The sequence below is a fragment of the Thermobia domestica genome, chromosome 8, assembly GCF_964235325.1.
Source record: "Thermobia domestica chromosome 8, izTheDome1.hap1.1, whole genome shotgun sequence".
Taxonomy (NCBI): domain Eukaryota; kingdom Metazoa; phylum Arthropoda; class Insecta; order Zygentoma; family Lepismatidae; genus Thermobia; species Thermobia domestica.
The window spans coordinates 10,693,732-10,719,334 of record NC_137461.1 but is presented as its reverse complement, the minus strand read 5'-3'; the positions used below and the strand labels follow the sequence as shown (position 1 = coordinate 10,719,334).

Here is a 25,603-nt window from a genome sequence, read left to right as displayed (position 1 = left end):
AGAGTCTGTGCGGATGTATTGTAGGTTACCCGCATCAATGTAGCATCCGCGGGTATTTGTTTAGCTTTAGTGCGGATGTAAGTTAAAATTGTGGATACTTGTGAAAACCCTAGAATTTTCTTAAATATTCTTCTAAACAGTATTAGTAATCTATGGCTTGCATAGTAATGTGATTAATCTTTTGCGTAAATTTTCTCCAGAACAAAACTGATTCTAGCGGGAATGGTTTTGCTTTAAAAATCCTCTAATATATATGCCCTGCCAACGTGATTTTGTTAGTTCTGTTGAGATGATACATTATTTTTTTCTATTATTTTTTATTTTTTTATTTTTTCTATCTTCCTTTCAACCTTTTTGTTATGAATAAAACCTGTTGTTCCTTGTGTCGAATGGTAAGTAGCTATTTCCTTTTGAAGTTACTAACATGTAGATATAACCAATTTCACCATTTTCTCGTAAGAAATACGCATCAGTATTTAGAGAGTAGTTCCATATGTACATATTTCCTGTTAATTTCGTGTTTCTTTCTATTTTAGACATTTTTAGTGTAAGTGTTCTACAACAGAAAGCTATTGCATTTAATATTCAGCCTTTTTTAATATACCATTGAATTTCAAAAATGTAAAATAGCTATTTCCATCTACACATATTATACTAGAAACTATTTATGGAATATTAATTGTCATATAAAAATAATTGCAGCCTTTACATTTGTTATCATTGTCAGTGGGTGAGAGTGCATATTGCAGATACAGATAGAGATGTTGCAGACGAGTGTGTGGAAACAATTGAGGTGTGTTGATGCGAGAACGATATTCTAATATATACAGACATAATCCGTATCTATGTCAAATAGTTTTTAAATTTTCATCTTATCTTTCAAGATCTCCCTTTTCGCTATCAATTAACTCTTTGTTCTTAACTCTGTACAAAAGGTTGTAGTATATAAAGACAACACCTGAGCCGATAAGACACTTGGGAATAATATGCCACCTCATTTTATTGTATTTATTTTGTCAGGTGTTATTCAATACCCAGGTACATGTTTGGATCGCTTTCACCGTTAATAATTTATTTAATCCTTGAATAGATTGAAATAATGTTTACTTAGCATCTTAATGAAAGGATATCACAGCAATTTCTCACAGTCGTGGACATTTTTATATAATGGCATCATCACTTTTACCATAATAATTGAAAAGGTGTATAATAATTCTAGGTAAAAATAATATGTTAATAGCTTTGTGATAACGCATTGAAGAAACTGCGTATCAAAACTTTATGATGGCTCCCAAGTTTGTTGTTTTCGGTGATAATTTCTAATACTTTCATATAATTATAAATCTATAATTTATATAAAAGAGTAATCTTTGTACATTTAACAAACGTCTGCGACTTTTACTTGATGTAAACATGAAATGTGAGCAGTAAACTCTTTCTGACATGAAAGTTAGGGAATAAATTGTCTGTAACATGTTTACTACCATGTCAACAGCTGGTATATGTCTTCGTATGAAAAACCCATTTTCTATTTTAGATGCAGGTACTGGAAATACAATTATTAAAAATATTGGACACTAGTGTGACACCGTAAGAACGGAATAGAGAGCAAAAGAGCGTGGGTGGGGGAGTTGGTGGATAACGTAGGCTTATCCCAATACAACTGTAACACAATTGCTAATTAAAACGCTTGCTTCATTCTACAGAGAATGTGGTACAAAGCTTAATATCAGGATAAATAGTACTGACTTTAAATTTTTTATATTGTGTTCTCTTTATAGGTCAGGTCATATGTTCGGTTTCGTATCTACAATCTTTCCCCTCATACCTACTCCGAGCATATTGATATACAACATTTCCCCTCATACCTATTTCGAACATATTGGTATAAAAACCTTTCCCTTCATACCTTTTCCATCTATAAAACAAACTTGATACACCCATTCCCTAATCTCTATAGTATGTTTCGAGATACTTTTTGGATTATATGATTTTACTCGGAGACACTTCAAAGGGAGGTTAAAGTTGATGAGAGGAATTTTTCAAGGGTATTATCTTGAAATTATCCCAATTTTCCGTGTTCACGTACGTTATGAGCGCCAATACATAACACCTCTGGAAATCGTGTTTCATGCTGAAGGGAATGAACTATAAACCAAGACTTTATAATGAACAGTGTTAATGAAATAGTTGTTTCACTGCGAGTCTACGATTTTCTTTATACTAACACGATAATGGGCCCCAACGACTTAGCGTTGTGCATGGCTCCTATGATTTGTGTGTCTGGGTGGGGGATGCATGAACATATATTTTTTATACTCATCAAATAGACTGGGTTTAATTCGGAGGTTCGAATGTCATATTCATGTTCGTCCCTTGTCAGACTGGACGTACACGGTGGAAGAACAAAACCTATTATGGTCAGCAGTAAGTGCTCCGAGTGGACAGTGGACCTCAAGTCAGTACGCCTTAGTCTGTCGTGATATGGAAATCCAACCAGGAACATTATAAAGTAAATAGATTTATATGAATATAAAATAGGAAGAAAAGTGGAAATTGATCATAATAAGAATAAGCAGAAGTGAACGTGTACCGCGATAGTGAAAATGAAAGTAAAGTAAAAATATAAAATACTATTGAAGATAAAATGTAAGTGTTATAAGTAAAACTAATACTAACTTTAAGGTGTAAATTGTGAATATAAAATGTAGCTTTTACGTCACGTACTAGTACAAATTATAAGTGAAGTTGTGTAGTCTTAGTGAATTGTTAGTATAATGTGATATGGCAATGATGTGGTAAATCCATTATTTTTAAAGTGTTAGTGAAAAATCTCATAAAGAAAGTGTTTACCATACACAAGACAACAAAAACAGGAGAAAACCAAATCACACAAGGTGAAAGCTTGAACAACCAGGAGAAGAGATAACATTGAAATACAAGAAAAGTTTAGTATAAAGACTACAAAAGCTACGAATGATAAATAAACTGAACCAGAAGAGGAGTATAAAGAAGCCTTGGTATTATTAAATACACACTAATTATTTGCTGAGAAAATGACGTATTTTCATTAAGACTTAAACTCGTGTTACATTTTCACCAACTAACTCTTTGGCTTCATCAAACACTATGACTTACAGGATAACTGTACAATCTTATATACATATAGTATATGTGTCGTATGTATATAAGATTTTACAGATATTCTATATCGCATAGTATCTGATGAAGCCAAACACTTAGTTGGTGAAACTGTAACACTTATCTGATTTTTAAAAAAGGATATTGTTTTTCTCAGCAAATTATTAGTGTGTATTTAATTATATACAAAGCAAAGCTTCTACTTATGGAAAATATTACTTTGATATTAATCTTTTATTTGCTCTGATGGTACACTTAGATTTTAAAAATGTGTTATTCTTTTCAAATTTTATTTGATTGGGTTTGTTTTGTGTTCTTTCGTTCCCCGTAGTTTCATCTTTTTTTCCTCACCCCTTCCCTTTCCTTTCCCCTTCACTGTTCTTGTCATACGAAAATAAATGAATGATGAAAATATCCGGAAAAGAAGCATTGCTATGATGATAGCCCTGCCTTGGTCAAAACTTGCAGGTCCCGATTCTGAAAAGTCACGATATGTGCAATATAAATAAAAGTGTCGCGTTACAAACTTAAAATGGACTATACGAGCGGTATGAAATTTTCCTTTCACAGTCGTGAAGTATATATTACAAAAATGTGGTTACTTCTCGATTAAACAAATATTACTAATAACAATGTATATTAGAAATTCGCATCCGAGAGAAAATAACACAAAAATCAATTAATACTTCATGTGTAAAATATCAGCCATATCCGTTCAAAGGATTATTAAAGTACATATAATGGGACAAATATATCTCTTTCATGCATACGGTTCTCACGCGGGCGATTACCAAGGCACGGATTCCGTCGTTGCCATAGTAACTGTTGATAGAGTCCATGGACACAGACCCAAGGTTGTCAAAAGAACTGTTCCTAAAGCCCTCATGTTCACGACAAATTAGTGCAAAGCAGTACCCTGTTGGCAAATGAGACTAATTGCCCAAGTGTTCTAATTTTGTCAAACATCATCGTTTGTTTGGTTAAAATATTAGTGAAATACTGTTACAAAGAAACAACAGGAAGTTCATTTTTAAAAATGGAATCTGAAAGCAAAGATAATACATGGAAAGCAGCCACGCACATCCATATGACTGTAAAATAGGTGGTTTATAAAGTAATAAGTTCATTTTTCTAAACAGCCATAAGTGGCAATGAAAACGAGTCAGATACGTCGACCCGTGTCGAAGTTAATTTGTTTCATTAAAATATTGTAAAAAATGTACAGATAAAAATAGTTATTTTTTAAGTTCCCAGACGAAGATAGCACTATCAAACCCAATCAAACATATTGACCTTTGTACAACTTCGTTTAAAAATAGTTTAAGACCTAAAGATTAAATTGCTTCCACCTTCATTAGTACGATAAATTTGCTAACCAAGAAGGCTCTCTTTTTGTTCATTCTTTGGTTTTGTACGCCTTGCATTTCTTCATACGCTGTTTTTCTCTGTGCGCGGATTTTTTCATGTGCTGTTTCTTCCTATGTTGAATTTGCATGCGCTTTTTTTGTCCTTCTTTGCCTCTTTCTATACCAGCATATACATATATTATATGTAACAATCTTTATTACATATTTAAAATATCTTAATGTCATATTTATATCTATTATTTTTCTACGTATTGTCGAAAGATTAGACTACCTAAAAATACAACAGATTCGTCTATAGAACTAAATTCCTCACGGACAAAGTACTGCCTGGAAAGTACCACAACTTCCCTATTAGAAATTGAATTTTATGCAGTCTAAACTTTCTAGACACATTTAGCGACTCCCATCCACATGCAAAGTCCCAAAAACACCATCATTTCCAACCTACCTGTGACCACCTATTTTGGATTACATGAATGAGAATAATCACTTTCGAGACGTTGGTAAAAATACTGGTTGATTTCTTTAACATATCCAGAATCTCGATGCCCAAAACTACTGACTGATATCTACTGGAATTCCTTCACTGAGAGTCTCATAGAGGTCAGATTTTACTGTAATAGGTTCAACATATGGACTATACGTCAGCGTCCGTAAGTATGTCTTTTGTATATCTTTCCAGGATAACACTTGCAAACATTTAAAACAATTAGGATTACATCTTCTTCACTTCAGTATATAGAATCAATTCCAGGTATTTCAATTCAGACACGGATGACTACAACGTCGTTGTTTTCGCCAACCAAATTACTATTTGTACTTATACTTAAAGATAGTATGAAGAAGCCGCAGCTGAATCATTTGAGTAAATCTAGAATTCAATTTTGTAATTGCCATTGACATCACTCAAATCGTTTTATTTTATCTGCTTCTTTTTAATCCACTTCGCACAAGCAAAACACGAATATACCCAATACATAAAAAACCCCAATTAAAATTTGGAAGCAGGAAATTTGGAACAAAGGAGAAGTTTTACCAACTACTTGATTTCATGAACTACAAAAATAAAGAAAATTCGGGCAAAGTATTGCCTAAAACTCATACTGCAAATACCATTTGTATGTGATATTTGGAAATAAAAACGGAAATCTATAATACAGTATTATCATTAAATCATATATATCTGAATGCTTAAGGAACTGTTTAAAAGAGCAACATTTAGTACGTGTAAAACAAATACAAGTCAAGACCAAGAGAGATTCTCAAGATAGAAGAACAGTGACACGTTGAACACCAAATCTGGTATTCATGGCACTTGTGAAGGTTAAGTAAGTACAAGCAATGATACTCATGGTAGCCAACATGTTAAACACGTATCTAAACCGAGTAATACTTTTTGGCTAGAATTGATTTATTTACACATCTCTTAAGACTTTCAGATAAATCTTCGTACATAAATATGGCATTTAAATAAACTAAGGGCAGTTTCGAAAGTTTCCATTGTAACGGGAAAGAAAAATAATTTGTATAATATTCCAATTTCCGTTTTATTTTTATAAACTGGCGACTAATACTAGTCTCCTAAGGTGCAAATGTAAACTCAGGAATATAAGCACTTAATTAAAACAGGCTAAAAATGAGTAGCAGTGCTTAAGAAAATTAAATTTCTAAATGGATAAATAATCTATTTCTATACCGAATTTTTCTACTATACAGTATGGCACTAAATTTGTTGTACAACTGCAGAGAAATGATCGCTGAGACTAAAACGAACAGAACGTCCCAATAAACATGGGGCAAAAACCCCATCGTTTATAGGACTTCACTTACGAACTAGTATGTGCTCTATCCAGAATTAAATGGTTTAGAATTCTAAGGTACTCACGCAATGATTTTTATGGAGGTACTTGGAGAGTACTTTATATCATAGGCCAGTAGTCAAACTCTATAAAAATTACTGTGGAAGCACCTCATGATTCTGAAACACGCATTTTTGGATACAGCACATACTAGTACCTAAGTGAAGTCTTGACCCGACCAAGTTAAATCAAATAGTTTCTTAGCTATGTACCGTTAAAATACATTTTATTCTGATTTCGGCAGCCTATAATACGTAAATGATGGAGATTTCGCCCTTTGTTTATTGGACCTTTTTCGTTTGTTTTGCTTTCAGGCTCACTCCTCTGCTTCTGTACAGTCGGCGGCATGAAATTTGTTACAAAAGTCCAAATGAATAACAAACTCTTGCCCAGCTTTCTTATGCATTCCCGCAATACATGTATCAATCGATTAGTTGCTTCTAGTATTTATTCCAACTCTTCCCCGTCCTCCACCTATCCTTGTCTAAAGCAGTGTGTGTGACGTAGTACACTCTTTCCATTCAGCTGAAAAAGAAACAGGAATCAAGTTTACAACGTTATAGCTTTAAAACAGTCTTTTCGATTCGTTTGTTCTGAAATATTCTTAAGAGCCTAAATTAAAGGAAAGTCACACAATCTTCCCAGAGCTTCATAAATATCTTTAATTTCATTCTTTTCTTTCTTTAAAGAGTGCAAGCTAGTAAGATGCTCACTAAGAAATCTATGGAAATTGCCAAGAGCTCTAAAATATCTACGGACATAAACGAGTTTTATTCAATGATTCATTGAATTTCTTTTCAGTAAGTGCAAGCAAATGTTTCAGGGGTGTCATTTGGGCAGGAGAGGAGGGTGTAATTCCCCCTCTCTTGAGCTTCATAAATACGTATTTTTTGATCAAATGTATAGTAATACACTAATAAAAAGTGAAAATCTTATGTCGCCGGAGAATCTCTTCCTCCCCCCCCCTTGAATAAAGTCTAAAAGACACTGGTTTTAACAACAACCTATAGAGTTACGATAGCACATTGCTAAAGAGTTTACATTTAGTTTCAAGAGTCGAAGGTTTGATCTCAAGCCATATGACTTCCTGGGTGACATTGAGAGAGAGAGAGAGACAGAGAGAGAGAGAGATTCAAGTATGGAGACAGAGAGGGATGATTTGTATACACAGATTTAGAACTGGGGAAAAATGATTGGACAGCATTCGTATTATGACGAAAATTCTGATTTTGTGAAAGATAAGAAGGGAAGTTTTCGAACTGCGAGGATCACATTAGGCAGTTGTCGAATTAATGTGGAGAACTCTTTTTAGAGCATCAGATGATTACGAAAGAAGAGAAAGATCTTCAGAACTGAGGAATTAAGATTTTAAAAAATCTGGTTTCGGCGACGGGTTTCGAACCACGAACCTTGTGGTCATCGAAACATGACTTTATCCATTCTGCTACGGAGGATTCTATTACTCGTTCACATACGTTTCCCTTAGCTGCGTTGAAAGCTACCTTAAGGGGATATTCCAAAAGTTGACTCGGTAGATGCGCCGTTCAGTTAGGACATAAACCTCTTGTAACTTAGTTACAATGTGCAAAATGAACTTCCTCTTCTTCAGGACACTTTTTAAAGCTTTAAAATTTGTTACTATTGTTTTAATTAAGTTCCATTTGATAGAACCATTTCATTAAGTAGTGCCAAGCCCTGTGCGTCATTGTCTGTTAGGTGAATGGTTAATGTAAGTTACTCCTACGTGGATGGTCCGAGCTTCCAATCAAGACCATTCCACAAGTTCAATTTTGAAGTAATGTAGTCACAGCTAGTTTAATTCGAAATAATTTTCCAATATTATATTTGTTACTAAATTTACATGGCACTCCTCACTGTTTGTAGCCCTGCATAAATGCAAAATTGTTTTCAAAGTATATTTTACTTTCAAGTTTTATTGTTTCTTTAATTGTCCTTCAACTTAATTTTATAATTGTTTTCTATTTCTTAATTATAACATATTTTCTATTTATATTGTATTCTATGTTACACGTTTATTATTTATATTTTATGTCTTACATTTGAAGAGGAGCTTTTGCCAATTCAGAGCAGCAGGGACATACACAGGATGCAGGCCTTTGCAATCAAGAGCTTTTTCCTCCACGAAATCACTACTTTTTTTTTTTTTTTTGTAAATTACATCTAATTTTAGAGATGATGATAGCAGGGGCGGATTCAGGGGAGTGCGTTCAAGCGATCACCTCCCCCAGAATAGGGAACTTTTTATACTTTTTATTTTAAAAATAAAACACATCCTAAGTAGTTTTCATCTTTGTATTATAACCTTAAATTAAAACCTAAAGTAGATAGGCCTTACTTTCTTAAGAAAGTTAATTCTGCAGAAGAGCTAATTCTCCTTTTCTAAATTTGTTTTTTTCTTTTCTTTTCTTTCTTTCTTTCTTTCTTTTTTTGCAATCCGCTCTTACCTTGATTTGACTTCGAGCGACCGCCCCTCCCAAACAATCATCCTGGATCCGCCACTGGCTGATAGGCATTTTAGTAAAATATGCCCTCAATCGCTGAAATAAATTCCTGTCAAGCTTTCGATCGCTGAAATAAATTTCTGTCTACGGCCCTGCAAAACAGTGACGATTTTAGGGAGTGATCAGTTAGTAATGCCTCCCTGGAGCAACGACACTTCCCCAGAAGTCATATCTCCGATAATTCAGAATGTGATTTGTGCATTATCACTTTTCACTCTCAGTGTCTTGAAACGCACCAAAAAGGAACTGTTCTGAAGTATTTACTGGTTTTCCCTATGACCCCATTTCAATATGGCCAACCTTGGACATATACACATCTGAAATATCACCTTTTATGTCAGTGATCCCGAAAACTATCCATTCGACACAAATATAGGATATTTTCGATTCTTTATTCCTGTCACCCTCCCATTGTCAACTCGAAGCCAACCAAGGCTTATTTTGGACTTACGCAGCATCCACAGTGTCACCTTTCATCTTTGCATATGAATTCGACATTAATTTCGTTCGTGTTTGACTAGTTCTACATGTCACCTTCACCTCTTGGTAGGGATTTTTTCAGTATCTCGCCCCCACAACTATGGAGAAATTTCAACCAACTAAGTATAATTATAAATTATCGTCTGAAACACAACAGTACGGGTGATCTTTTTCGCAGAGGAATTCGTTAACTACTGTTTCAATATCAATGTATTGGCTTTTTTGCTGTCCATGCTGAAGATTGCCAGAGGGCTAAACTTCATCTGCACTATTGTGCAATGAATATAGGTTTTGGTGGTTTAATTTCCTGAATACTCGCTTAGATGATGCTCTCGTCACAGAAAAAGTGATATACAGTTATAAAAGAAAAATGAAATGAAATATCTAATATTTACGTCCCACGATTATGCCGACTATGCTAATGGAGAGAGTAATGGTGAGAAATAAATGAAATTGTTTAATGAAAAAGTGGGAGGAAACGGGAGAAACCCGAGAACACTCACGCACTCGGTGTTTGTTTATAATAAAGTTCATTCGGCGTGAGGTGGGATCGAACCAAGGACACCATGCTAAATAGGTAAAGTTATAAAAGAATAGGCGTCTAAACAAATACGGAACACTACTATCAATGAGAGTTATATAAGATTAGATTTTTAGTTATTTCATTCTAAGTTAAAATTTCAATCAATCTTGTTCTTCATTACTGTTCGAAAACTTAAAGTTGTTGCTGCAAGGACGTGATAAATCTTTTCAGTAGACTTCGCAGTCCCCTCAACAGCTTCTTTTTCATGTAAGGCTAAAGTAGTCTCATTTTAGACATCGAGGAAAAATAGTGGAATTACGAATTTTCAATGGGCTCCGTTTTACTCTGGGCTCCCTCAACGCACTGCCGTTAGTTACGTCACTGTTCAGGATGCATTGTGCAGCTTCTACTTTTAGGAATACTTTCTAAGGCAGTACGAGTTTTTTTTAACTGCTGTGTGAATTAAGTTGTATTTGCCTGAAGTGTCGGTTAAAGGAAACTAAAGATCCTACACTCAAACACAAATAATCTTTTCGAAACTCTAATGGGAAACGAAACGAATCGTCCTAAACATGTTAGGCTTTTGAAGAGAAACAGAGCAAAGTAGTAGTTGCACATACGCTTAATGGTGTTTCTTGGATACAAATTTATAACTTACAAAAGTCATTTTTCACGTCATGGTTTGAAAGATGAAGGGTTATTAAAGAAATTCTAACGCTGGTGGTCGTGGGCTCGAATCTCTGCTCTTCTTGTTACTTTTTTCTCTTAGCTACACTTAGTTTGTGCATTCCAAACCTCGAAGTTTGGTTTGGATTATTATGAAAGCAGGTAGAGAATTAATTGTAGTCGAAATTAGTTTCAAATATGAGATTATAATTAGAAATTTTGTCTTTAACTTATACCTAGGTATTTGTTGATATATTTATAAATTGTTTACTAAGTAAAAACTTATGGCGGTCCACATTATGTGTCATATAATAGACCGTACGAAGGCGGACATAGCAGAAGGCGTATTGAAATATCACTGGTGATAAAAAGTAGGGGTCTTCTTCACTATATTCGAACCACTGTTACAGGCGGTTTACATAGCAAGCATAATACCACTCGGCCACCAAGTCTCGCACGTTAGCCTCTTTATTAATGCAGAACATACTGAGACACTTACATTCACTGGTATAGCGTAATGTATTTCATAAAATTTTGTTAATAAGTGGGTCGAATTAGGTAGCCCTCGAGAGGGCTGATGGTATTGTGGGCAAGCATTTATTAATAGTGTGTATAGTCCCCTTGGGACTCGATTACAGCTGCAGTACGCCGTGGCATTGAATCCACCAGGCGAGAGATATAGCGTTGGGTGCAACAGATCGACCACGCATCTTCAACACGCTCCCAAAGATCATTAGATGTTCGTGGAGGATTGTTCGACTAGGTTTCCCGCATTGTTCTTGCAACAGAGGCCCACATATTTTCAATAGGGTTCAGATCTGCTCCATGAGGAACCCAGTCAACTATTTCGACATCAGGTTGCCTCTGCAACCATGTCTGAACCACATTTGAATTATGTATCGAGCTATTGTCCTGTTGCAAATATAATATGCCGTCACCTACATGAGCTTTTATTTCCGGAAGCGTTTCATCCAGATGTTACACATAATTGTGGGCGTTTAGGCGACCAGGAATCCTGTAGATTACTCCGAAATTTGCAGCCTTGCATATCCATGCCCAACAGTGGACAGTTACATGTCCCATTCGACCAGAACGGGAAACGTATTCAGAGGCATACCTTTTTCCAGGGGGGGCGGTAAACACGCTTCGGCCCGAAGTTTGCACTGGAAAATATTTTTTCGTCTGTGAAAACGACCTCGTCCCACACAGGTGCAATATTTAACTGTGCAAACGCCAGACGGTCAACCATGTGGTCTTCTGTTAGTGGCTCCTTAACAGCTGCCCTGTATGATCTCAAACCAAAGGATTTGAGTCTACGCCGGACAGTCGTAGCATCGCCTGGGAAATTGGTTTCCTCTCGTAACTGTCGGGCAGACATGAAAGGGTGATCACGGCATTGGGCAATTACACTCTGGTCTTCATAGGCAGAGGAAACTCTTTGTCGCCCACTTCCTCTTTTACGTCTTACATCTCCTGTTTCCTCATATCTCCTCCACCACCTCCGTGCTGTAGTACGGTTAACGCCATATCTCGCGCCTGCCTCGCTATAGTTCATGCCCGCATGCTCAATTAAAACAATCACGCTGCTTTTAACAGAAGCTTCGTAGTGAGCCATTTTCATACCAGAAGTAAAATGATAACTTTGCTTAGGTGTTTGAACGGAACGTGCTTCATGTGACGACACGTAACAGGGCGGAGTTTTCTCTGCTGTAGACGATATCGTACGCCCTCTGCTGGGTGTTTCGTGACGGAAAAAGTGCTTTTATGCAGATTATTAATATAAAACAAGTCAAAGATTATTAACTTGTATTATCATACAAGAAATGCGAGAATTTTGAAACAAAGAAAAATAACTTAGAAATTTGCAACTGAAGACAAAAAAAACTAGCTTAAACACACTAAAGGGTATGAGTAGGGGGATTAATGGGGACGTCAGCAATGAGGCTATATGTCCCCGTCTCGATTAACGCGAGGAATGGATTTCACCATTTCACTTTGACGGAATAACGTAGAGGATGGAGAGGAAGGGGAAGATACATAACAGCTATAAATATAAAAATAAAAGTGACAATGTTCGGTGGTGAATAACTCTTGAACTACCCGATCGTTCTCAATCACATTTTGAACATAGATGAAATTCGAACCTAGGAAGCTTTTTGTTATTTTATTTTGATATAAGAACTTGCGGAAGAGGAGGGGAGGGTAAATATATGAAAATGAATAAAACTTAATAACTCTTGAACAATCCGACTGATCCCAAAATCAAACATTCAATATAGATAAGGTTCGGACCTGGGATATTTTCATTTTTTGCCTTGACGCCACAATGTAGGGGAGGGGAAGGGGGAGTATGTAAAAAAATAAAAATAAAAATGCTGTCTTGGTGATTTCATCACGCTTAAACCACCGAACTGATCTTAATTAAATTATCAACATAGATGAGGTTCGGACCTGGGGTGGTTTTTATCATATCCCTTTGATGGTAGAACGTAGGGTAGGAGGAGGGGAGGAGAGATATCTATAAAAATGAATAAAACTTAACAACTCTTGAACCACCTGACCGATCTCGATCTAATTTTCAACATAGACGACGTTCGGGCCTAGAAACTTTTGTTTTAATATTTTCACTTTGACGGTAGAACATAGGAGAGGATAAGAGAAGGGGAGATTAAAATATAAAAATAAATAGAACAACTCTTGAACCATCCAACAGATTTCGATCAAATTTTCAAAGTACATGACATTCGGGCCTGGCATAATTTTTGTCATACCGTGCCCCCAACATGGAGAGGGATACATAAAATAATCGAAAATGACCAATATCAAAGAGTGCTTTAGTAATAGTAAAACCATAACATATTACTATTTTTCTTTAATTTAGCCCAGCGAAATCGGGGTGCGACTTAGATTCGAGGACGTCTTAAGTTCGAGTAGTTATCAAGAAATAATTATAAATATTAACGTGTTACTGAATTACTTTGCTAATAATAATAATAATAACTATTATTATTATAAGTATTATTATTATTATTGTTGAAGATTTGATCATTCAAATATTGAAAGATCAAAATATTCAAATACCTTAAGACAATTAAACGTGTGTCATCTCCGACTAATAATCACCAAAAATTCTAAATTTAAACAAAATATTCACACATGGTTCCGACTTGAGAACCTCCAGATTATTAGCTAGCGCCTTGAGCACAGATCCACGCTCTATATGCGCTAAATGATATGTTTTAGTATGTTTAAATTAGATTTCCTTGCCTCTAGTTACAAAATTCTAAGTTAGTATTTTTCGCTCTTTCAAAATTTATTTCGATTTTTTTTTATCATATAAGTCAATAATCTTGGGATAGTTTATATTAATAACGTAGTTGTTCTTAAACCTTTCGTTTGCTATTTGGTTTCTTCTCCACACCAAACTACAGATATGATACGTTTAATTCTCATACTTGTCACTTGGTTTCAAAGCAGTCACCATTTTTCTGGTGAAGCAATTTTGTTCGCCACGATTCATGAGTTTTGTAACAAAACACGTCAAGAAATGAGTTAAATGAAGGCTGCAAGAGTTTATATCAAATTTGAGTATTGTGAGCTAGTGACAAGCATGTAATAACGTCTCGTATTTGAAAATAATGTTAGCTACTTTTAATTCACTAACTGGTATTAGATTTAATTCAAGCTTAAAGAATTGGAATGAACAAACTCAGTGTAGCTTAAAGAAACAAAACGTAAGAAGAACGGACGAGATTCGAACCCTGGACCACCAGTACAAAAATCCTATTCACTAACCCCTCACCTAACACGCAATCAACTTCTATAAGTTTTAAATTTGCAAGCAAATGATACCATTATACGTTTGTGCAATCAATGTTTTGCTGTTTTCCTCTTCAAGAACGTAACATGTTTAGGACGATTCGTTTCGTTTTCCATTAGAGCTTCTAAAGAGATGATTTGTGTTTGAGTATAGGATCTTTTGTTTCCTTTAACCGACAGTTCTAGCAAATACAACTCAATTGAAACAGCTGTAAAAAAAAACTAGTACTGTCTTAGAAAGTAGTCCTAAAAGCGAGAAACTCCATCGTGCACACTGAACAGTGACGGGAGTGCGTTGAGCGAGGCCAACAGCAAAATGGGGTCCATTGAAGATTCGTAACTCCACTTTGAAGGGTTTTAATTAATTTCACACTTTTTCGTCAATGTCTAAAATGTAACTACTTAGCCTTAGATGAAAAGGAAGTTGTGAACGAGCTATAGACTATGAAGTCTACCGAAAAGATTTCTCACGTCCTTGCAGCAACTATTTCCAGCAAAAGGGAATAAGTACATAAGACCTAAGTTTCCAGAAACGCTAAAAAAACTTCCCGAGGCGTATTTGTATTTGTTTCAACACGTGTATAACTGATTAATTGTAGCAAAAGAACTGACAAACTCTAAGACAAGAAGAAGAATCTTGTATTGTAGCACTGCAATTGGTGAGAAAAGCTTAAAAGTGGAAAAAATATTTTTATGTGCTTATTCCCTTTTTCCAATCAGTGGTTCAATTATGAGCCTATATTTTTGAGGTGTTAAAAATAATAATAATAATAAGAAGAAAACTTATTAACTGGTAGGTTACGCTGGACTCTTAATTGTGTATATGGAATAATGGAACGTGGGGTTATACAGAGGATTTTGGATTTCTGTTGGCGATCAATTAATCTTTACCCTAGTAGAGAATACTGGTTGGTCCGGATTTCGAACTGTAATGAAGATCAAGATTGATTGAAATTTCAACATATAATGAAATAAATAAAAATCTAATCTTATACAAGTCTCATTGATAGAAGTGTTCCGTATTTGTTTAGACGCCTATTCTTTTATAACTTTACCTATGGTGCATGAAGTTCTTGGTTAGATCCCAGCTCGCCCTGAATGAACTTTATTATGGACAAACACCGTGTGCAGGAGTGTCCTCGGGTTTCTCCCGTTTCCTCCCACTTTTTCATTAAACAATTTCATTCGTTTCTCACCATCACTGTCTCCATTAGCGTAGTCGGCATAATCGTGGGACGTAAAACTTAAATATTTCGTTTCGTTTTTCTTTTATAACTGTATCTCACTTTTCCTGTGACAAGAACATCATCTAAGCGAGTATACAGTGAATTAAACCACTATATTCATAGCACAATAGTACAGAAAGAAGTTTAGCTCTTTGGCAATCTCCAGCATGCACGGCAAAAATAGCCAATACATTGTTATTGAAACAGTAGTTAACGAATTCCTCTGCGAAAAAGATCACCCGTACTGTTGTGTTTCAGATGATCATTTTTAATTATACTTAGTTGGTTGAAATTTCTCCATAGTTGTGGGGGCGAGATACTGAAAAAATCCCTACTAAGATGTGAAGGTGACATGTAAAAGTAGTCAAATACGAACGAAATTAATGTTCAGAACAGTTCCTTTTTGGTGCGTTTCAAGACACTGAGAGTGAAAAGTGATAATGCACAAATCACATTCTGAATTATCGGAGATATGACTTCTGGGGAAGTGTCGTTGCTCCAGGGAGGCATTACTAACTGATCACTCCCTAAAATCGTCACTGTTTTGCAGGGCCGTAGACAGAAATTTATTTCAGCGATCGAAAGCTTGACAGGAATTTATTTCAGCGATTGAGGGCACATTTTACTAAAATGTCTATCATCCAGGGGCGGATCCAGGATGATTGTTTGGGAGGGGCGGTCGTTCGAAGTCAAATCAAGGTAAGAGCGGAATGCAAAAAAAAGAAAGAAAGAAAGAAAAGAAAAGAAAAAAACAAATTTAGAAAAGGGGAAGTAGCTCTTCTGCAGAATTAACTTTCTTAAGAAAGTAAGGCCTATCCACTTTAGGTTTTTAATTAAGTTTATGATACAAAGATGAAAAATACTTAGGGTATGTTTAATTTTTAAAATAAAACGTATAAAAAGTTCCCTATTCTCGGGGATGTGATCGCCCGAACGCACTCCCCTGAATCCGCCCCAACTATCACCATCTCTAAAATTAGATATAATTTACAAACAAAGTAGTGATTTCGTGGGGGGAAAAAGCTCTTGTTTGCAAAGGCCTGCATCCTGTGTATGTCCCTGCTGCTCTGAATTGGCAAAAGCTCCTCTTCAAAGGTAAGACATAAAATATAAATAATAAACGTGTAACATAGAATACAATATAAATAGAAAATGTTATAATTAAGAAATAGAAAACAATTATAAAATTAAGTTGAAGGACAATTAAAGTAACAATAAAACTTGAAAGTAAAATATACTTTGAAAACAATTTTGCATTTATGCAGGGCTACAAACAGTGAGGAGTGCCATGTAAATTTAGTAACAAATATAATATTGGAAAATTATTTCGAATTAAACTAGCTGTGACTACATTACTTCAAAATTGAAATTGTGGAATATACAGTATTAGCGCAGCTCAAATAAAATAATCAATAAGACTGGTCTTGATTGGAAGCTCGGACCATCCACGTAGGAGTAACTTACATTAAGCATTCACCTAACAGACAATGATGCAGAGGGTGATCAGATGGTTCTATCAAATGTAATTTAATTAAAACAATAGTAACAAATTTTAAAGCATTAAAAAGTGTTCTGAAGAAGAGGAAGTTCATTTTCCACATTGTAACTAAGTTACAAGAGGTTTACGTCCTAACTGAACGGCGTATCTACCGAGTCAATTTTTGGAATATCCCCTTAAGGTAGCTTTCAACGCAGCTAAGGGAAACGTATGTGAACGAGTAATAGAATCCTCCGTAGCAGAATGGATAGTCATGGTTCGATGACCACAAGGTTCGTGGTTCGAAACCCGTCACCGAAACCAGACTTTTTAAAATCTTAATTCCTCAGTTCTGAAGATCTTTCTCTCCTTTCGTAATCATCTGATGCTCTAAAAAGAGTTCTCCACATTAATTCGACATCTGCTTAATGTGATCCTCGCAGTTCGAAAACTTCCCTTCTTATCTTTCACAAAATCAGAATTTTCGTCATAATACGAATGCTGTCCGATCATTTTTTCCCCAATTCTAAATCTGTGTATACAAGTCATCCCTCTCTGTCTCCATACTTGAATCCCTCTCTCTCTCTCTCTCTCTCTCTCTCTCTCTCTCTCTCAATGTCACCCAGGAAGTCATATGGCTTGAGATCAAACCTTCGACTCTTGAAACCAAATGTAAGCTCTTTAGCAATGTGCTATCGTAACTCTATAGGTTTGTTGTTAAAACCGTTGTCTTTTAGACTTTATTCGGGGGGAGGGGGAAGGAAGAGATTCTCCGGTGACATAAGATTTTCACTTCTTATTAGTGTATTACTATACATTTGATCAAAAAATACGTATTTATGAAGCTCAAGAGAGGGGGAATTACACCCTCCTGTCCTGCCCAAATGACGCTCCTGAAACATTTGCTTGCACTTACTCAAAAGAAATTCAATGAATCATTGAATAAAACTTGTTTCTGTCCGTAAATATTTTAGAGCTCTTGACAATTTCCATAGATTTCTTAGTGAGCATCTTACTAGCTTGCACTCTTTAAAGAAAGAAAAGAATTAAACTAAAGATATTTATGAAGCTCTGGGAAGATTGTGTGACTTTCCTTTAATTTAGGCTCTTAAAAATATTTCAGAACAAACGAATGGAAAAGACTGTTTTAAAGCTATAACGTTGTAAACTTGATTCCTGTTTCTTTTATCTGCTGAATGGAAAGAGTGTACTACGTCACACACACTGCTTTAGACAAGGATAGGTGGAGGACGGAGAGGAGTTGGAATAAATACTAGAAGCAACTAATCATTGATACATGTATTGCGGGAATGCATAAGAAAACTGGGCAAGAGTTTGTTATTCATTTGGACCTAGATTTTTTGTAACAAATTTTATGCCGCGGACTGTACAACAAATTTAGCGCCATATTGTATATTTATTAAAACATTATTCTCTTTCAAATAACAGCACTTCTGCTAGCATGCATAAATTTGTGCCAACGTAAGCAATATTTAATATACCACAAAGTTCAGTTACCCCTTTATAAATGCTAATGTTAGGTTTAAATCGTTTCAGATTTTGTGAACGACAGCTGTAGGGTTTCCATTGTTTCAGATTTTGTGAACGACAGCTGATACTTGCACTTATAGTATTGAAGAACGTGTACTTCGAAACCCACATTTTACCATATGTGATAATGCGCTATGGATGTTCATAAAGGGCATTGCTGCATAGAACAGTTATGGTACAAATGCCGAACTGACAGAAACCGTGAAACAAACTTTCACTCAAAAAGCACCTGCAATGCCTCGCAAACTGTCGCTCAGAACCTGACGGCTTATTATCCTTTGTCATGAGAATGACGGTGGACAGATTGATCTTTTGGATGTAATAATATTTCCTATCTCAATAAAACTTCTCGAAATAATTGTTGTTCATGTTATTCAGTTCTTTCCGTGTATTTATTTACGTACGTTTAGTGGTTTATATGTTATTTACGTTCAGGATTAACGGCACTGAATGGCCACCCTGCAGTGACACAAAAATTAATTGACTGATTGAATTTTAATGGAAGGTCAACATTACTCTTATTGTCCCCGCCACGGTCAACACGAATGCTCAAGAAAAATCATCTGGAGTAAGCAAAATTCGGAAAGTAAATGAATTAAAAAATAAGAATAATTGCAGCGAAATACACATACAAATGAAAATAGAGAAAATAGTAAATATATGATAATAACAAATATATAAAAGGAGCTGTGAAACGTAAATATGTAACACCAATAAATGACAATAATTGGAAGAATAGAGAAAACATCTAACAATGACAATAGTAAAAGACAATAAAGATTCAGAAATCACCGTTTAAGTCGAACCTTTGTACGTAGGTCGCCTACTGTACTCAATATACATCCGGAAATATTACATCATGTCTGAAATCCAGGAAATTGCAGATTGCATACGAACAGATGTAAATTTTGCTCTTTTCGAGTAAAGAATCGGATGATTGACCTGGCGTATATACGGGCTGGCTGGCGTAATTTGGGGTCAGCTATATGCAATGAGTGGCGATCAGCTGAAGTTTGTCGAAGATCACCAACGAAAGAAGCACTTTCGATTTTGTATTTTCTTTTGTAGATGAAACTGGAAGATTTAATTTATGGAATGAATCGGACTTCAACAAGTTTCGGGAATTATGTTGCAGGTGTGAGAACACAGTAGACGGAAGCAAGTAAAACCAAATTTCTAAGTCGATTGGAAATACCTCACCCATCCACAATACACTCCGGATCTCGGATTTAACTAGTTCAACCTCCTTCTCTCCTTACTCTCGAAGGCTTTTGCGGAAAGACCTTTGGAAAAATGAGGAAGTGAAAGCAGCCGTGAAGGAGTTTCATTTTATATTAGAGACACTTATCTTCCGAACATAGATTATTAAAGATCTTGAGCCAATAAGTCAATAAGGTATACTGTATGCATGATCGTTCTTTGTTCCTAAAACATAAGGTTAGACATGCACTTTATTTATGGAGTGTATCATTTGCTTTGCCTAAACAACTCTAATCGAAGGCCTATTTTATGACTTACTATGTTGTATATAATTGTAATTTAAATTTTCTAGAGTGTGTATTGTTTTTACACATTACTAGTCAATGGAAATCGGTTGCAAGAAAATGTATAAATTTAGACCTGAAATAAATTTAAAAAAAAAACATATTAAAATAATGATATATGGATATAACTATGGTTAGCTAATTGTAACATAGATTACTTACTCTTTGCAGAAGCTAAAGGTCTCTCTATACTCAGAAAGCGCATGAAAATAATGAAAATATGCATCAGTATTTATAATTAATTCATATTATTAGTTTGTAGAATACAAGTTATCATCTAGCTCTAATTAAATTACAAAAAATAGATTGAATCATGTTTGTAGCAACTTTAAAACAATGAGCAAAATGTGACACTATAGAAGGAGAGAATTACATATTACGTGTATCATTCACAGTATCTTTGATAACTTAGCCAACTCTCTTTGCCATACCAAGGATAGCAACAATACTTTTAAAGACCACAACAGAATCACAGTTAACAACAATCGAAAGTGCAATAAATTACGTAATTTAGTGCTACTTATAGTAAATTATTTATATTCTGTATAGCTAATCAGTGACGAACCTTCAACATATCACACAATCCTTGGTAACTGATCAACTCTAGTTGCACTAGTTACTTAGTACAAAATCAATTCGAATATGGAAGTTTCTCATCTACATAATATAATATTAAAAATAACTGACAGCCGCACATTCTGTAAACAATATACACTTTACAACCAAAGTAGAGAAATCTTAATTCCATGCTATAAACTCACTTCCTGTCCTTTGCACAGAAATTTTTATCTACAAGAAATAAATTTTAGATTTAGATAATAAATTTCCATTTGTTACAATGGATGTGAAACGGGGACCTTGCATACTAACCGACAAACATGCCATTGTGGCATGATTATCGTGGGAACTCACCACCTGATAAGCATAGAGCTTCGCACACCTCGCAACTTCATATGTCGAAGACGCGCCAAAATGCCATTTTTTTGCTTTACAGCAACTAGATATTACAAAATATGACCTCAATGGAACCTTTCTATACTGACGTTTTCAATGCAGGAATTCAAGCATAACCTAGTATATAGAACTCCAGCAGTGATTCTAAAATTCAATACCAACCTAGCGAACTGTTTTGTGGAAATGGCAACATAAAACTACATTGTTTATCGCTTCACTTTCTTATTTCAAACTACACTCTAAAAATATAGCACAAATAACCACATTTCCGAAATATATCACTCATTCACGAGCAGCAATCCACCAGGCAATATGAAATTTTCTAACATTTCGTTTTTAATATGTTCTGTGTTTGTATGTATACTGTCCTCGTGACATTCGATAATGTAATTTCCAAAACCACCCATACCAATTTCTCACTTTCTCGATATCTCCAATATTTTCTTCCTTTTTCTTATTTCTTTTAAGCAACAAACTTTCCTCGTCTAAATCCATCCTCGTCCTGGCTAAGAAAAACATGTCACATTCCCGCGACAGGTATAGTAAGATCTAGCGTCTGACGCGTCGCGGACTTGTGTCGAATATCAGCGACGTGGCGATACGTTCTATGACGCGTCTTCGACACAGAAGGTGACGTAGTATGAGATAGCCCTCAAGCGTAGTGTGACCAAATGACATGATACGGTATATCATGATTGTAAAATAGGGTGTCATTTGCTTCAGCCCATTTAACCCAGTTAGCCAGGAACACGTGTTATTCCATTCTAATGGACATTCATCCAAAGTATAAGTGTACTGTACTGCTGTGATGTACAAATTAAGTTGGGCTTCTACGCGAAATTTTGTCGCTCACTGTAAAGGAGAAACTGCAAAAGTAGTTATGCGAAAGCTGCAGTGATCCACTGCTATTCAGGTGGCCACAGCTTCACCCGGAAATGGTTTGGTATATATGTATTACATGTATCGGGTAAACAAATTTTCGCACCGATTGACTATGTCTACAATGATTAGCGATTCACAATTAGTAAGAATACCAATATTCATAAATATCTAGCTGTTACGGTTCGCATACAGCAGTAAGCAATATCTGTATTTTTTTTTTGAAGCTTTATTTTTTCTCATGATGTTTGTGGTTAAAATAAGTTGTAAATTGTTAGGAAGAATGTACCCTGAGCCACTCGCTAAATATTATAAATATATTTTAATGATAAGATTTTACAACGATTACTTACTCAATACTTACTTATTTGTTTATCTTGTTCTCGCAGTAACCCTGGGTTTATTAGAAGTAAAAGAAATATAGAAGTTAAATAACATTTTCCCAGAGAATGTTTTACAATTACTTCAAATCTAATACATTAAATAACTTATTGAAGCATTGTTTTGAAATATTTACTTAAATAGATGTAATTACAATACTATATTACTAATAGTAACTCTTCGTGAAACTTATCATCTACAAGGAATAGTATTTTTGTGGAAAGAAACTGCTAATTATGAAAGTAACATAACATAAATAAAACAATATATCTATATTCATGTTTTGAATTCTAATTCGACATTTCATACGATGTTATTTGTGGAAATAAGAAAGCAAGCGAGAATATCAAAACACGCCTAGATCTACAAGATTTACACTGTAAGAAATTAGAACTTTAGCCAAAGAGCCTCAACACATTTTTCCAGTACTATCTCCCGTAGAGGTAAAAATATCACAAGATAGGTGATACCGTCGTTCGAGTAGCCGTATGATATGCCTATTCTAAGCAAAACAAAACAAAAGAGTGTGAAGAGTATGCAAACACAAACCTCGTGCGTGTGTTTAATCTATGGGGAAAAGAATCATTTTATATTTCATCTACTCATTTACAAATGCTGAGTTGTCCCAAATTTGAAATTGTAATTATTGGACTTGTACACTTCCCTATGTGTAAGAATATGAAGATATATGGGATAACCTTGTGTTCCTGTCTGTCTGTCGACAATTGTTATAGCAATAATATTAAACAACATATGTTTACAATCGATTTAGCGCTAAACTAGTAGGTTCTATCTCAAGTTTGACTCCGTTCTAACCAGATGTTAGAACATCAATCATCTATGCTACAGAAGTTGACACCATACGTATATATAGTAATAGATAGCGAATATTTTGGGATACATAATAAGTTTCAACAATAGATTGCTCCTTAATTGTTATCTATCTACAACAACAAAAGATGAGAATTCTACCAATACCTTAGGTTTCAACACCACACCCATAGAGTGAGGAATAATAGGAAAGAAATGCATTGGATATGTCTTAAAACTTCTATTAGTTATATTTGTTTCTACATCTACACTCCAATTAAACCGTAAGTTTCAAACTATTACTGTATCAATTTCCACACTGAAAATTAGGTGAAGTAACGATAGTAGGTAATGATGGGTAGTTTGTTTTTGCATAATCACAGTACCAAATAGTTTTTTGATCTAAGAGTCATTCTTATATCACCAAGGTGAAAAGAAGACTCCCAATACAAGTTCCAATTTCAATATTGGTTTCTTGGCACCAATATGGCGAAAGGATGCAGAATGTCTATCTCATGTGGGTGCAGCGTCTTAAGAACAAATTACATATCAAACTTTCACCTCTATTCAGGTCTAAACTGGCAATAACTATGTTTCTGTACTACTTGCCAAAATGAAAAGTAATACTAATAACTACAATAATAGAAGCCAGAAAACAACTTCCGATAATGGTCAATATCCTAAAAATCAGTTGCACCTCCGACTTTATACCTCTAATGCAATCTCATGAGGTACTAATAGGATAAACGCCAGTTACCTATTTCAAAGTTTCGTCCTAATCTTTAATATCCAACTTGTAAATCACAATGTGTTACTTTTCATGGCATCAATTTAGACTGTTAAAAATGACAGATTGAAAGACAAAAATATATTCTATTGTATCAATATATCAATGTAGGAAGTGTGAAAATGCTTGGCAACAAACTCAACCTAGATTGCTTTACTGATTTTGAATTTTCTGGAAAATGAGTTCATCATAGCATGCATAGAATTATAAACATCTTTGATACAACAAGGTGTGTAAAAAATATTCAAAATATCAAGCCAAGAGAACATTATTTCTTGAACAAGACATGGCAGGTAGATAAAACTCTGTATAAACACTCCGCATTAAAATGATTTTCTAGATTTTGTAGCGTTTTTGAAAACGTCTGTTTTAAATGTAAGAAGTTAACTTTATATAAACAAAATAAACGTAAAGGTATTTGAAACTAATTCCTCCCAAACTTCTCTGCATAGTATAGTCATATGCAGTACACAATACACTACGACCTAATTTAAGTTTCGAACATTCAAATAAAGGCGAGAATGTTCCATCTAGTATATAAGATCTTCCTGTAGGGTCATGGCATCAATGATAGTAGCGCCTTTGAAAAATATAATAAGATTTTTCCAACTCTCGTAAGTCAGCACATAGGTCTACCAAGTATATGTTATGTGTTGTTTCGGTTAACATGTAAAAGTAAGTGAAACCTAGTTGCAATTAACAAATTTAATTGTGTCAAGAATATTAATTATAAACTTGTAGTTAGTTACACCATTAAATAATTCACTTTGTCTATTCAAAATTTATCTAGAAGATCCAAGAAATAGCGACACAAATTCATGAATTACCGACTTAAACTGGATTAGGGCAGAAGCATGACTGTGGGAATGAAGTTCTAATTATAATAACGTCCGAATACTTAAAAAAGAAGAAAAGTCCATGTGCGAATTGAACATTTTCCCCAGAAAGAAAAACGAATTCAAACACATACGCCCACTCATCAAATATAATAGGGTAAATTTTCCTTACAAGCTACTCCTTGGCAGAGTGTATACGTGTGACTATTGCTAAATTACTATTTTTTTATTAGGCCTTGTTTATATATTACCAAACTCAACAACACACTGAGCAACTCTTACTGATAATAGCCTTTGTCAGTGTTGTGTTTACTTTATATGATTGTACTCAGTTTGACGGGGAAACATACTTTTACATCTTTCATCTATATATAGCGACATATGTACACCACGTAAAGTAGTGGTTTCTGTCTCGTGATATTTTCTGAATTAATATTAAAACCGAAAGTAGAGTTAGATTTTTATCATTTCTAGTTCTTCTAGCCTCATTAGAGTGAAGAGGGAATATTTACTTGGGATACTTATCTGACTCCAAGAAACAACTTCTTGGTATCTACTACGACTTTCTTTTCTATAACACAGTTAAAACCGGGAATGAACTATTTTCTTCCAGAAGAAATCGGTTCTATGCATTACAGTTTTTATTCTATAGTGATCTTTGCTAACATTGATTTCTATCCGAAACATCCAGTTTCAATACGGGATTTGCACAAAGATGTTAATTCCTCTTGGAATTATTTATTTCTGTTACTGTCGGTTTGAATACTTGTTTCCCTAATCG

General features: G+C 34.8%; 1 protein-coding gene across 1 annotated transcript in view; it reads right to left on the bottom strand.

The window, feature by feature from the left end:
* Positions 1-22,361: 22,361 nt before the first annotated feature.
* Positions 22,362-25,603, bottom strand: part of LOC145691574 (uncharacterized) — a 128,920-nt gene continuing 125,678 nt past the window's right edge. Inside the window, exon 15 of the mRNA XM_081766984.1 lies at positions 22,362-22,402. Coding sequence (XP_081623110.1) covers positions 22,362-22,402 — 41 coding nt within the window. The remainder of the gene's footprint in view (positions 22,403-25,603) is intronic.